This window comes from Sorex fumeus, unplaced genomic scaffold (assembly GCF_029834395.1).
Source record: "Sorex fumeus unplaced genomic scaffold, SorFum_2.1 ptg000024l, whole genome shotgun sequence".
NCBI classification, from domain to species: Eukaryota; Metazoa; Chordata; class Mammalia; order Eulipotyphla; family Soricidae; genus Sorex; species Sorex fumeus.
Window position 1 is genome coordinate 43,706,430 of NW_026606081.1, and position 15,603 is coordinate 43,722,032.

General features: G+C 39.5%; 1 protein-coding gene across 1 annotated transcript in view; it reads left to right on the forward strand.

Annotated features, from left to right (window-relative positions):
* The window catches only part of NEIL3 (nei like DNA glycosylase 3), an 88,060-nt gene that overhangs the window by 43,552 nt on the left and 28,905 nt on the right, over positions 1-15,603 (forward strand). Inside the window, exon 2 of the mRNA XM_056114367.1 lies at positions 11,841-11,968. Within this exon, the coding sequence (XP_055970342.1) occupies positions 11,841-11,968 (128 nt within the window). The remainder of the gene's footprint in view (positions 1-11,840; positions 11,969-15,603) is intronic.

Below are 15,603 nucleotides of genomic sequence, written 5' to 3' on the forward strand. Positions count from 1 at the left end.
ATGTCTACTCCCCGCATTACATGTTCCCCCCACCACCGCCATGATGGATCCTTGATGCAAAGCCAGGAGTAAATCCTGTACACTATTGGTTTGGTCTCCAAACTAACCAAAGACATAAACTACCACATGGGGCAGGAAAGATCGTACAGGAGGTTAAATCTCTTGGCTTGATACCAGTTGGGTTCTCAGCACCATGTATCCACTGACAGATCTGCCCTAAAAACAGACACATTTTTTTAATGATACTTTATTTGATTACTCTTTGCCTAGAAAAATTTGATCACAATTTTTTAATATTGTAAATAAGAGCGTTCTTTACATTTTTAAGTTATGTTATGTCCACTGCAAATTTCATCAAAACATGTCAGGAAAGGTTTATGGTGCTGCTAGCATGTCAATCTGTACCTGTGTGGCTAGTGCATTAGCAGCCTGATTGCACCGTCAGACTTTTACTACCCTAATGTGGCTGCTGTGCCTTTGGCCAAACCCATAAAACTTGGGGCAACGTTTACCAAGGAAGTAAACAGCGAAATGTTAGGTATGTGGGGACACACACACACACCACCTCCGGCTAAGCTACATAATTGGAGACATGGCTTCTCTGGTTCCCAGTCGAACTGCTTAAGGCTCATGATTCCAGAGACTCAGAAACAAATCTTGGAATCCAAAGTCTTTTTCCAGAATTTCATCCTGTTTTTGCTGTAGGTTACTAGTGCTGGGCCACTCCAGGTGAGAAAAGGTTTCGTGCCTTGGCCTGTTCCCCCTGGTGGCTCGGTGACCACCATCCTCCAGAATCCACTGGACAGTTAAGTTTGGGCCTGCAGTGATGAGACACGTGGGGCCTCACCAGATGTGGTTGGAACTGGCCCTTTCCTCCCCATCCCAACAAGTCCCTGAGTCACTGCCTACAAATGGCGTCTCTGGCTCCTGATCAAGCTGATTAACGACCATGATCCCAGAGACCCAGAAACAAATCTCAAAACCTAGCAGCTTTTGGCAGAAATGGGTCTGGACCTCATGCAAGGTGGCCGCCACCTCAGAGTTTATTGTAAAGCCAGGTAAGAGTTGGCGGTGACGGAGCAACTGCAGTCTCTTGGGAAGGGGGACGGTACCAGCTCATCCTTCATGTCCTACCGTGGTCACATGTTGCCCCCCCCACAAGTGGCTCTCCAGCATGACCATGGCTCCAGAGGTAAAAGGACTTAGTCCAGAGCCCGGCAGCTTGTGGCAGAAAAGTGAATGGTCCATGTGTTAAACTCTGGCACCATGCCTCCTCAGGAGGGAAAGGGTATTGCTCCCTTCCACCTTTTTTACCCCCGCAGGAAGGTGACTGCTTCCTCAGACCTTGTAGGAAAGCCAGGTATGAGCCGGCAGTGATGGGGCAACTGCAGTCTCATGGGAAGGGGGGCGGTACGGGCTTGTCCTTCACGCCCTACCGAGCTCATGAGTTGCCCCCCAGGAGTGACTCTCTGGCACAGCCATAACACCAGATGCTCAAAAACCAATCTCGTAATTATCTGGCTCTTTGCAGAAATCCAATATTATTATATGACTCTCATAACCAAGTATAGAAAACAAAGTAGCTCACAATGCCTTTTTAGCAATTCTGATTGTTGGGGGGGGGAATTCTAAACAATAGTGGTGCATCTTTTGTTGAAATAATGAATGTAATCAATGTAGAGAAGAGTTAATTAGAAATCATCTGCCTCACAGGTATTGGGAGGGGTGGAAGGAGGGTATATTGGGGTTCTTGGTGTTGAAAAATGAGTACTAGTGAATGAAAAGGTGCTTGATCATTGTATGACCGAGATTTAATCCTGAAAGCTTTGTAATTTTTCCCACAGTGATTCAATAAATAAATATAAGAAGAAAAAAAAAACATGGTAGGATCTCCATGACATATGTAGGACCTCTGCCATCACAATTTCTATTACAGATTGGCCCATGTTTCTTAGGCATTAATTTATACCAGAGAATTGAAGTTATTTAAATGTTTCTCCTACTGTGTTAAAATCATTAGTCTTCACAAGGCAAGCTTTGACACTTTAAAAATCATTGTATATCTTTTTTTCCTCATTGGGTCTAAATTACAGGTTTTGGCTTTTTTGGGGGCGGGGGGGCTCACACTCGGCAATGTACAGGGGTTACTCCTGGCTTTGCACTAAGGAATTATTATTGGCGGTGCTCAGGGAACCACATGGGATGCTGGGAATCGACCCAGGGTCAGCTGAATGCAAGGTAAATGCCCTACCCGCTATACTATGTATCTCCAGCCCTGATTATAGGTTTTGGGATACAAACAAAGCAGCATCTTCTTGTGTTACATTATTTTCATCACCAAAAATCCAGTTATATTACAGTAAACCAGAAAAAATGAAAATAATAATAAAGAAAATATTAATTCAGCATTTAATGAAATGACTTAGACTTTTAATGAAAACTGTGACTGATAACCAGTCCTCAAAATACTGTCTCTACCACAGTCTGAAGAAATTAGTTTGTCATAAAGTATTTCTTTTATTTTTTTTTAAACTTTTATTAGTGAAACACCATGAGGCACAGTTGTAGACTTACAAATTTTTGTGCTTGGGTTTCAATTATACAATGATCAAGTACCCATCCCTCCACGAGTGCCTATTTTCCACCACCATGGGTCCCAGTGTCCTCCCCACCCCCCATCCTCCCATCCCTTTTTTTTTAAGGTACAACTTTTTAATTTATTTTTTAATTTTAATTTTTTAAATTTTTTTTAGTTAGTGAAACACCATGAGGTACAGTTATAGACTTACAAATTTTTGTGCTTGGGTTTCAGTTATAAAATGATCAAGTACCCATCCCTCCACCAGCGCCCATCCTCTACCACCACGGGTCCCAGCATCCCTCCCAGCCCCCATTACCCCCATCACACCCTGCCTCTGTGGCAGGGCATTCCTTTTTGTTCTCTCTCTCTCCTTTTGGGTCCTGTGGTTTGCAAGAGAGGCATTGAGTGGCAATCATGTTTGGTCTATAGTCTACTTTCAGCATGCTTCTCCCACCCTGGGAGGATCCTCCCAACACCCTTTATTTGGTGTGTAAGGGACAGGCCCAACATGGACTACCACCAGAATTAATTTAGCTTAGCTCAATAGGAACCTGCATTGCAAAATAACTTGTTTTTCAAGGAACAGGTCTAGATAAGCTTTTTGGGCCTGTCCCTTACAGGTGCTCTCTTCTCTATCTGAGCTTCCTTTTCCCCTAGCACGTGTGGCTGGCCTCCAAGTCATGGAGCAAAATTCCTGGTACTAATCTCAGCCACTCCTGGGTGTTAGTCTCCCATTTTGTTGTTCATAAAGCATTTCTTTATCCCAGTTTAAAATTCATAGAAAACACACTTTAATGCAAGTCTCCATGTGAAAACTGACCCTCATTCTGAAGAAACCTAGTCATGGAGGATCCCAGCATCTGTATACGAACGAAATTATTTTTCTGAGTTTTGATCCACTGTCTTGTCAGCATAAACTTGTGCAACTGTGTAAGCACATTGCACAAAATTCTGCCTGAGCTTGTGGACCCTAATGGTAAGAAATAATATTTGGAATATGAATGAGCATGGCTGGTTAATGAGCTGTGAAAAGTCTATCCTTTGATTTTAATTGTTGTGTGGGTACAATATTTTAAGTGAAATCGGTATGTAATCTGCATGCTTTTAGTCTTTCACAAAACAGGATATGAAACCATTTATAAGCAGTCATTTCATTTGAAACGTGATCCTCTAGTTAGTTCATCACTCCTTAAGCATTGATGCTTCTATTTACTATAGCTACTCTTATTTGCCTTTATGTGTCTTTCAGGGTATTGTGAATAGAGTAGCATTTAATGACTGTCTGGGTGGATGAACAACATAAAAATTTTGAATTGTGCAAAATTAATAAGCATTTAAAAATACAGTTTGGGACCTTTTATTATGATTGAATAGTTAGTTGTATTTGTTATATTAAGATCCCTCCTAAATGAAGCCACATGAAAGTTTTCCACCCACTTTCCCCATCTTAGTTGGGGAAAAATAGCTCATTTTATTGCCATTATGTGCAGGAATTAGCTAGTCCACAAAGATTCATTTTCTAGCTAAATGTAACTTACTCCTTGAAACCCACAGGGGTTTCAGAATTCTACAGAACATGCATTATATGCCTCCTTACTTCATAAAGGGATACAGGTAATAGCTTTACCTTAATGACACAGGATCATTATCATCAGCATTCAGCAGTATATGGTATCATGAAACCGAGATAAAACAGATGAGTCCGATAGATGAGGAAAGTAAGGGAGGGGATTTTTCAGGAACACAGTTATAGCTCTTAATTAAACACTGTCACATTCAGTATGTTATAGAAAAAGCACAGCTCTTCATCTTGATGTGAAATTTCAATTTCTTTTTCACTTCCTTATCGGGAGATAAAGATGCTCACAGCTTTGGTTTTTGGTCAGGATTAGATCAGATGATATATACGACTCTTAATTTAGTGCTTGTCACAGTAATGTTCTCATAATTGTTCATTCTTTTTTCTTCCAGAACAGGGTTTTCTCATCAAACCCATTTATCTGAGGAATTCTATTTCCTTATGAAGGGTTTGAATTGCTTTGGTGACCTCAGATTATGTACAAAGTATTTAGCCCTCTGGGTGAGTGCTTGAAGTGTGATGATTTGATGTATGGACCTAAAAGCCTCTCTGTTTTGGTGCTTAAAGGCCATCTTAAAATTGGATTTTTTCATAGTTTAAATTGGCAGATAAGTGACCTCTTGATCAGAAAGAGATTGTGTTAGGATGGGAAAGGGTGGGGGAGGAGAAAAGAGATACACTGAAAGTAAATATTTTTTTTTCTACTGCAGGGAAAATATGTAACTGCACTAGAGTGAAGCATTTATCTATGGAAAAGTCTTATTCTGTTCTGAAAAGTTCATCTTCCTTGTTCACCCATGGTAGACAGGATAAATGATAATCACCACAATAAATATGTGCTATCTCTGAAGATATATGTTGTTTTGACAATTTCATATTATTAAGCCACTTGAAAATGGGAAGGTGAACCCTTCTCAATCATACTTAAAATTGTGGCAAAGGAGATTTTCTTCTCTGTTTCAGGAAAAAGGGATGAAATGTTCAAATAATACAGTAACAGGATTATAAGGGCCAGTGTGAGAAAGTCAAATATATAGTGGACAATTGTTATAGCAAAGGTAATAGGCTTGTGGAAATTAATTTTTGAATTTGTCTGGACAGCTGAATCTTGTACAAAGATTGATAACCCCGATTCAACAGTAGGGCACATAAATATCTTGTAAATCTAAGGTTTATTGCTGAAGTCTTGCCAAATCATACACAATGGCTCTCGAGAGAAGTGCAACAAACCACCTTAGGATTTTCCCCTAAAATAATCTTCAAAAGCAGTTGAAGATTTAGAGGTGCTTGAGATGTTGAATCGTAAATTGACATTTTATTGTGTCCTGAGTATATTATCCGCAGCTGATTATTTTAGAAATGATAGTATGTTGAGAGTCGTGTGACTTGGACTAACTGTCCTGATAAACAAATCCATAAAAAATTCTTTAGGTATTTTAGCTTTTAATATCAAAATAAAAAAATCAGATGGGCTGGACACGTAATGAGGTTTACAGACAACCTCTGGACTAGAGCCATTACTGATTGGATTCCACGAGACATCAAGAGATCACGTGGACGCCCACCTATAAGATGGTCAGACTTCTTCGTCAAGACCCTAAATGATTGGTTTGAGGCTCTGCATGTTCCTAAAACGAACAGATACCATTGGGCTACGCTAGCACGCAACCGAGATGAATGGAGACGTTACTGGCACCCGCTCGAATAAATCGATGAATAACGGGGATTAAGTGATTAATATCAAAATGAATTATTGGAATGGATGTTTTAGAAACAACCACTTAAATGCCAAGCAAATAGCTCAAATAAAAGTTAGAACCTGGGATTGGTCTCTGGAAATGTACTTTGCCCTTTCCTGAGCTTCTCCATAAAGATTTTTGATTTTTTTTAACTATGGAAAATTCTGGTAGCTATTGTATTTTACTTTCATATAAGCATTTGGTGATCATGAAAACATTTAGCCATATATTTAAAACTGACTACATTTTAGAGATCATTAGAAAATATACCATTTAGCAATCACAAAAACATTTAGCCCTATATTGAAAACTGACTCCATTGCAGATCATTGAAAATAAGAGGAAGGAGGAGGAGGAGTTAGTAATTTTTTTTTTACCTGGAAGTCATGGGAAAGTTAAAATGAGAAGTGGTGGATGAGCAGACAAAGAATCAGTATTTTAAAAGCCTATTCAGTTCTAGGAGGGAAAGGTGGATAGATTTGATTAATCCTACTTTTAATTAATTAATCCTACTATTTGAACAATCCTAATGTTAACTGAACTTCTAGCATTGTGTGAGTTCTCAGGACACTAGTTAAACACCATAGTCACTGTCCCCAATGAGATTTCAAGGGAGGACCACAAGTCCCAGGAAAACCCTAAATCAGTGTGGTACGCCAGTGTTAATGGCTGAAAACACTGACCCATTTAGAGGCAGAAAGCCTTAACATGATGTTTCCCAGGTAGAGAAATGTTAGTGCTCTGAACTACATATGTGTGGAAGGAAGAGGCTATACTATTACTCAACTCCCCAACACTTGTTTGTGGGTCACATCTGGCAATGCTCAGGACCCATTCCTGACTCTTTACTTGGGAGTGACAGTGGTCCTCAGGGGACCGCATGTGGTATCGCAGATCAAATGGGTTGACCCTATGCAAGGCAAGATTCTTATTCCCTGTAAATTGTTTTTGGCATAAAAAATTGATTCTTAAGTATGGTCAAGTCAATGTCACAGACTGTGGCTGCAGAGTTTCTGCTGCTCTGAAATCATGTGATAGAGTCACATGACTCCATAAATCTATATTGTCATCAGATTTTTCCCATTTGTTTCACTTGTCTCTTCTGAAATGTTTAGCATATAGTAGTTAAGGAATAAATAGTCACTGTCACTGTCCCTGTCACTGTCCTCCCATTTTTCATCGATTTGCTCCAGCGGGTGCCAGTAACATCTCCATTGTGAGACTTCTTACTGTTTTTGGCATATTGAATATGTCATGGGGAGTTTGCCAGGCTTTTCCATGAGGGCGGAATACTCTCGGTAGCTTGCCGGGCTCAGGGACAGAGGAATCAAACATGGGTTGGCCGTGTGCAAGGCAAACACCCCACCCACTATGCTATCGCTCTGGCCTGAGGAATAAGTATTACATTTTTTAAATCTGAATTGTAGCCCTAAATAATTTGTTTGCTCCGTTACATCAATATTAATGGTCTTTTACTGCTGAATAAAATCTGTGTATTTTGAAGAAGGGGCAACTTTACATGCCAGTATTCACTCTCGTTATTGATCAGTGAACAGTAGTCCATAGAGTAGAAACTTTCTCAGAATATTGGCTGCATCTCCAGAATTTCTTGAATAAAATGAAAAAAAAATCAAAGCAAGTTTTGATCTTCACAATCCAAGAGTATTATATTGGCAAATGCAAACTAGGGTACTTCCATTCAATAATATAAGCACCATTCACTGGTAAGCATTTAGGTGATGAAAGTAATTCAGATAACGCAGCCCTGTAAAACAGTGAGATTTTGATGTTTTTCAGTGAGTGTCTAGGATGGAACTAGTCACATTGTTAGCATGAAACCTTTGGTCTCTTCCCTGAGACTTTTAGACTTTCCCCTGAAAGTGATGAGACAGGAGTCTTTCTTTCAGGAGCTTAAAATACAGGATAATAGTTACTTGCTATATAGAATTTTTCTCAATTACTGACTCATTCCTAATTTACTAAGGAAATTTAAATAGCTATGTCTATAAACGAAATTAGTATCCTCTCTACCTTTCTACTGAAATTTTCCTAAAACACCTAAACATATTCCATCTTGAAATTGCTCTGGATTCTGCTTCCCCTTAACTATCTCTCATTTCTGTACAGACCCTTATAATACTGTCTCCAGACTACCTCTAATTCCTCTCTCACATTTTCTCTTAAATCCCAGCCAGGCTTTTGCCCCCACCATCTCCTCAGACTTTTTGTTTCTCATCACTTCTATGTGACTAACCCATTGTTACATCAGAATCTGTGTTAATCTCATTAGAAAGAATGAGATTAAGTTCTGTTCTTTGAAACATGCTTTGCCCTGGGCATCTGGGACCCCCGCACTTACCTGATTTAGCTTCTTATACTTGCTGACAACATTCTCAGTCTCCTTAGCTTCTTTGTCTTTCCCTTTTCCTGACAAAATATTCTTTTGCTGGGTCCTCCATTTATTACCCGTATCATAACACTGGAATGCCTGGACTTAAGGTCTTACACCCCTTCTCTTTATACTCTCTACCCTTGCATGTACACGACCCAGATTTGATACCTTGAGTTTCGTCAGGTGTGATCCCCGAGTACTAGTCAGGAGTAAGCCATGAACATAGCCAGATTTGCACTACCCCACTCCACCCCCCAAAATCAAAGAATTTGAAATCATTTGAATGCTGATCCTTGAATGAGTATTTCAAAATAGACCTCTCTCCAGAACTCCAGACTCAGGTTCAACTGCCTACTCTACATCTCTGCTGAAATGTTTAATAGACATCAAAATCTAAATTTATCTCAAACCTAGCCTTTGATCCCATCCTACTATGGTCATCTTCATCACAGCTGATAGCATGACCATTCTTTCCATTTTTCATGCCAAGAACATTCAACGTTCAGTCTACAAGCTTATTCTCTCTGGTTTACTTTAAAGATACTTCTAGAATCTGATCACTTTCCACCTTTTCCTGATTCTTACTAGATTGTACCCAGCAGCTGGAAAGAGCATTTTTGAAAAGTAATGTAAGTCTTAATCTTTCACAGTTAACGTTTACTAAGAAGCCCTTCAAAACTTGCTCCAATATAATTTTTCCAATGAGACTATGACTGTTCATTGCAAATTGCAATTAGCGGCTCATTGAAAATTGCAATCAGTTCCACTGTACCTGGTCTCAATTTCTTTCTCATATTGATTTCTTTTCAAAAAGTCCTAATATGCTGTGCTATTGTGTTCATTTAATTATCTTGCCTCCAAAATATAAACTCAATGAAGGCAGGGAGTTTGTTACTTCTTCCACTAATGTATTCTCAGCATCTGAAGGAGAAGTAATAGACAGTGGAAGGTCAAAGAAACTTCTCTAAAATAGAATGAATACAATCAGACATCCAGGAACAGTGCATTTTTAATGGAGAAGGGTACCTTTCTAAATGTCAGATGCCACCTTTGTTGGCAGGGGATATCAAAATTGTAGACAAAAACCACATGAATGACATGACATAGGATTGCTATTGACTATTAAAGAGTTTTTATCTAAATAGCATAAATTCTTGTCAAAGCTATTAATTTAGCAACATGAGACAATTGGGACTCATTTACTGTTTTATTACGTGTTGTGACAGTACTGTGTCTGTCAAGGTGACCTTGTCTGTCTCTTTGCCTGGAGTCATTAGAAAACATGGTAAAGTGAAAATTAAGTAAAGGAAAGGATGTCTGGAAAGAGATCAGAAAAGCAGTTGAGTGAGAAAACTCAAGTCTTATTGTTTGCCATTTGCAGAAAGGGGACAATCTCGATTTAGGGTACCACAGTGTTGATATCTTTCATTTAGCCCATCAGCAGGTCTCACTGTTCACCACAGAGGTCAGGCAGTGGCAAAGGCTAGAATAGAATACTACTATGGCCAATGTAAGCAGGCATATCAGAGCCAGGGGTAGAAACCAGCACTGGATTCCAAGTCAGAAGCAGAAAACAACCTATATATCAGGCTCGAGCCATCAGGCATTTCCTTGCAGCAAGAGGAGAGCTAGTAGGACCAGCCTGCAGCCCCTGGGAGTGATGGATCCCCGGAGCTCAGTGAATCCTAGCCACAGCCCACACATACCCCACTTTTTTTGTGCTGCAATGGAAGGACCCTAGCTCATCTCCATGGGCTGTGGAATACAGAAAGCTCTAGTGCACATGAAGGCCACTGGCATATTAATGTGCATAAGCAGAAGGATAGGATATACCTGCAGTTTACAACAATGAAGATTCTCCCTCCCCAGGCAGGCAAGCCAGCCTAGGCTGAGAGGTCCCTTATCTCCCAGAAAGGAATTGGAGCAGGCCCAAGGCCCATTCTAACACTTGAGAGCGCAGGAGGAAAGTGCAGGGGAGACCAAGAGTGTGCCTATTCCCTTTCCCAGGGGGTGCAGGTTGAGCTTTAGATGATGCTTTTGAGCCCTAAAGTTTGAAAGCTGTTCAGAGCACTAGGATGGTAACAGGAGCAGCTGTAATCCTGGCATCCAGAGGTATGGAAACTCTGTTGGTACGTGGGTTTGTATGAATGAAAGAAACCAAGGAAGCCCAAAGACTTCACAGGATTCAAATTAGTTGCTTATAAAGTATGTCAGGAGAGGACAAGGCAAGGTTTACATTGGATTGTTGGAGAATTGCCAGTTGAGCCATTGATTTGGAAATAGAGGTTTCAAAGGTCCTCCTTAAAGCAAATAACCTAAAACACAAAACCTGATTCACATCGAGGCAAAGCTTCCCCATCACCTCTGTCTGCTCTGAAAGTCATCATAAGAAGTGACACGGCTGGTTTTTAAGAACTTTTACCTACTAATTGGTTGCCAAGGAAACCTACATTGAAACCTACTGACAGTTTGCACTTGGCTTGATGGTGTATCAGCTGGTGGAAAGTCTTGTTTGGCAGAAAAACATTGGGGGGACTCTTGGTGCATGTCAATGCAGGGCTCTTACAGACTCATCTGTGAAACCCAGGCAAAATGGAAAGCCTGTGCATTGCAGACTGCTCAAGCCAGCTCTGCCAATGACTGATAATCACTGGCAGGTCCGAGATTTTGTGCGAGAATGAGAAGAAACGAGATGTGGCTATCGGGAATACATAGTGAGATAGGCTAGCATCTCTCACAATTTATTGTGTGACTTGTGCTGAACTGGAAAGCTTTTGCTCCAAATGACTCTTATACCTTTTTCCTGAGTCACTCTGAGCAGAAGATTGATTCTCTAGTTGTATTGATGTGAAATGGGTGGCATAAGGGGAACAGAGAGACAGTGTAGTGGGTCAAGTATTTGCCTTGCGTTTTGCTGACCCAGATTCAATCCCCAACACCCCTGACAGTCCCCAGTAGTGATCCCTGAGTGTGGTTCACTATTAAGCCCTTCCAGACTTGTTCAAAACAACCAGAAACCATGAGTTAATGCGCTCATCTTTGGGGTTCTCTTCCCCTTTTTCTTGGTGTTCATTCACCTCTTGGTCTTGACCTTATAAAGTAATATAAGGGTTGCAAGTTCACCAATGCAGTTTAAATATTTTACTTACATATTTTGCCCACCATCTTTATCTGTTTTCACCCATATTTCTCTATGATTTGTTGCCTACTATATGAACTCCATCAAACATGGTGTGGTAATTATGGAAAATGGGTTAGAAGTGTTATACATGATGCTTACATAGCAATACTTTTCTTTTAGATAAATTCATTTTGATTGTGTGCCAAATGCTTTTTTTCAACTTTTTTTTTTTTTGCCCTTCATTTTGACTGATGGCATTGTAATTTGAAAAAAAATGTTTGTAAACAACCAGTCACATTCTTTGGCTTAGAGATTATTCTTCTCCTTGGGATACACCTGGGCATGAAGTAATATAAATAAATAAAGTCAAATTATCCTTGTGTTTAGAGTTTGTGTGTGTTTACGTATGTGTCTGATATTTCTGCTAGGGTACTCCACTGCATAATAATAACGATCCTAGTCAAAATTTCCTGAGACTGTTTCATGGATGTGTTTTCAATGGCGTGGAAACTTTGGGAAAGGAGCTCTTCATGTACTTTGGACCAAAAGCTTTACGGTAAGAGAATACTGCTCCATACATCTTATCCTCCTGTGTTTAAAGTGAGGTGGGGACCCTTTTTATGCACATTTTTGTATGCCTTATTTAATCTTGTGTCAAGTATTCTATTCTAAAGAGAGCTCTAATGTAAAAAGTTGAGACTCTAACCTGGAAAGTCATTTCAGAAGAATAAATTGTGTTGCCATCATTATAATGAAGGAGGGCAGTCAATTTAGCTATTTTTTTTTTAAGGAATAGGCTAATAGTGATTCTCCAGAAGTAGTAGAGTCAACATAGCTCTATTTCACTCTACCTTAAATTCCCTGCACTGCTATAGATGTCACCAGATGTCTCTTTAGAGTTAGTAACACAGCTTCTATGCATTTATGACTGCTCCTATTTTGATTTTAGTTTAATTCTAGGTTTTTGTTTCATTTTATTTTTGCTTCTTTCTTGGTAGCCTTGAGTAGAATTTATAAAGGGATGTCTAGAATTCAAAAACTTCAGAAAATGAATAAGTTCTCTGTTGTTTCGTAGTTTTGTTTTTTTTTCCTGAAAATTTGTTGTTAGTGTGTTGGCAAGGAACAATCTACTACCTTGGTGCTTAAAAAAAAAATACGTGTTGTATTCAGAGAGATACTACAGAAGACAGGGTGCTTTCCTTGGATGACATAGGTTCAATACCTGGTACCCCAAATGATCCCTCAGGCCTGCCAGGAGTAATGCCTGATTGCGGAGCCAGAAATAAGTCCTGAGCATAACTGACTGTGGCCCCAAAACAAACAAACAAAAAGTCAAAATGTATATGAGTGCCAAAATATGGTCACCTACTTAATTTCTGTAGGACAATGAAAAGATCTGTGGATTAAGATATCCAATCTTAATCTATCTTTTTTGAGTTTAAATTCAACTACTGCAAACTGTAAAGATTCCTAGTACTTTTAATTCTTCAAAGCAGTATTTTTTGGATATTGAGCAACTTTCACTTTCTTTTCCTTTTATTTTTTCCTTTTTTTTTCTTTTTTGTTGATGTCTTTTGGGCCACCCCCAGCTGAGGGCTTACTCCTGGCTCCGTGCTCAGGGATCATCCTGGCAGTGCTGGTGGGGGACCCACAACATTCTCCTTCTTAAAAGAAAGTCCTGTTACTATACACTCTGATTCAAGCTGAAGTGAATAATGATGACAAAGGGATAATTTGACTGTATGATTATTTATTGCATCTCATCTACCATGTATGTGAGGACTTCAGAGTCTGTGTAATTGCTTTTCCTCTGATGGGTTGTTTCTTCATTGTCAGCAGCTGCTGTCCTTGGTCAACATTGTCACTTCCTGGACGTTCCCTGTCGGGAACTGATAGCATCAGCTTCTTCCTACAGTAATGATCTATTGCATGTTGCATTACTGTTGGAGTAGACTGAGGTAATTGAAAACTTTTAGCTCTGAACAGAGAAGGACACGATGGAATCCATGTAAGACAGTTGAAAACATTGATATGTTATTGATTCTCTGGGCTAGGTGCATATTTATTTCCCTATGAGGAGAGGGAGGTTTTTATCAAGCGTTCTCCACCAGACTGATAGAGAAGGAATCATTTTTCAGTGCGGGGCTGTCAGTGAGTGTTTCATAAACTCCCCAGCAAGGGCAATCACTTTTTTGAACTAAGTAAACTACTTGCATCCCCAGAGGGTTATCTCAGGATATGGGTGGGGGAAAGGCTTGCTGCTTTTCCTATTCCTACAGCCTTAATGGCTGTCTGATAGAACAATTCAAGACAAGTAGTAGATCAGTTGTTTGAATATGAATTGAGCAACCAAAAATGAATGGTATCTCCATTCAAAATATAGCATAAATATCAAAAACATGCTCCTTTGAATTTTAGAAGAATGGATATCTCTTCTAAGAAATGTGATCTTTGTGTAAATGCAGTCAGCTTTCTGACCACTAGATGTGTGCCAGAAATGAAGCTTTTTTGCAATTAAACTTATTGATGGGTTTGACTGTATCTTGCGAGACAGGCCGTGAATTTTCATGGGAGTCATTTGTAATGAAAGTAAAATAGCCCTCTGAAAGAGCGTGCAAATCTACACTTTGGAAAGACACAAATTAGAGGTGAATGTTTTTGTTACTGAAATATGTATGAAAGGGCTCAAACATTTAAGTGCAAAGAATGCAAAAAAAACTATTTGAGTGTGACCCCACTTATTTTTAAAATAACAGTTGTATGTTATGTGTGATTAATACAAACTACTTCTGTTTTTTGGTTTGTTTGGTTTGTTTTCCTTTTGTTTTATTTGTTTGAGGGTCACACCAGGAAATTCTTAGGAGTTACTCTTGGCTCTGCATGCAAGAATTACTTCTGGAGGTGCTCAAGGGACCATGCAGGATGCTGGGGATTGAACCCGGTTAGCCATGTGCAAGGCAAGCACTTCACTATACTATCTCTCCTGTCCCCATACAAACTACTTTTGAACACTATTTTTTTTTTTTTTTTTTTTTTTGCTTTTTGGGTCACACCCAATGATGCTCAGGGATTATTCCTGGCTCAGTACCCAGGAATCTCAGGAATTACTCCTGGCGGTGCTTGGAGGAACATATGGAATGACAAAGCTTGAACCTAGATAGGTCACATGCAAGGCAAACACCCTACCTGCTGTACTATCTCTCTGGTTTCATGGAACACTTTTTATAGTAGTCTTACAAGTAAATTAAAATTGTTTTAAATTTTTTAGCAAATATTAATACAAACTGATGAAAATGGCAAACAAGAATAAATTTCAATGTATGCATTCACAATTCCACTGCAAAATGTATATTTCATATTAACATAGAATGGGCATATTACCAACACTAAAGCGTATGTGCCTGTAAGTTTCTTTGCCCCAGCACCCCGCCCCTCTCTCCTCCCCCCACCTCCATAAGCTGCCTTTTCAATCAGATGTACACAGCTGTAACATCTTGGGCTAGCATTTAAAAGATATATTTTTTTCATGAATAACTCTCTCCAAAAACACTTTGCTATTTCCAATCTCTGATTTACATTACTTTGATTGTCTGCAATTATCCTCAGAGACCAGAAACTATATCTGAAATATTTTGGAGGCTTTGCCATTTTAGAGAAGCTTTATACATTATTGATTTTGTGATTTATTGGCATCTAAGTGATCTGATCCTCTGTTAGATATGCAAGAGATAATGCAACAGCTCTCTTTAGTTTATTACAAAGTCTTTACTGAAATCCACCACACCGTATTCATAAAAGTGTTTTGTTGCAAAGGTGCAGTTGTGGTAAACTATCGCATAATGTTAGAGAAAACTGAAGGTGTGATCAAGATTCTAAGCTGAATTGTTTTATTATTTGGAAGAGCAAATTCCTACTGGAGTGTTCCTTCTGAAGACAGGTCACCTGGCCATACCAGCCACAGAGTTCCAGTAGAATTTAACATTTTCTCTCTTTGACATGGTTGATTGGATTTATCTGAGTTCTCGGTTTCTTCAGCCTCTCTCATGCAGAGATGAGTTTTAGGCCCTCTAAGACAGGGAAGTTGCGGTGTGAGGTCTCAGAATGTAACTGTACATGGCCATGTTACTTGGCTTTTCAAGAAAGACCAGGCAAGGGGAGAGAAAATAAGCATGCTGCGTAAAGAAGAGAATA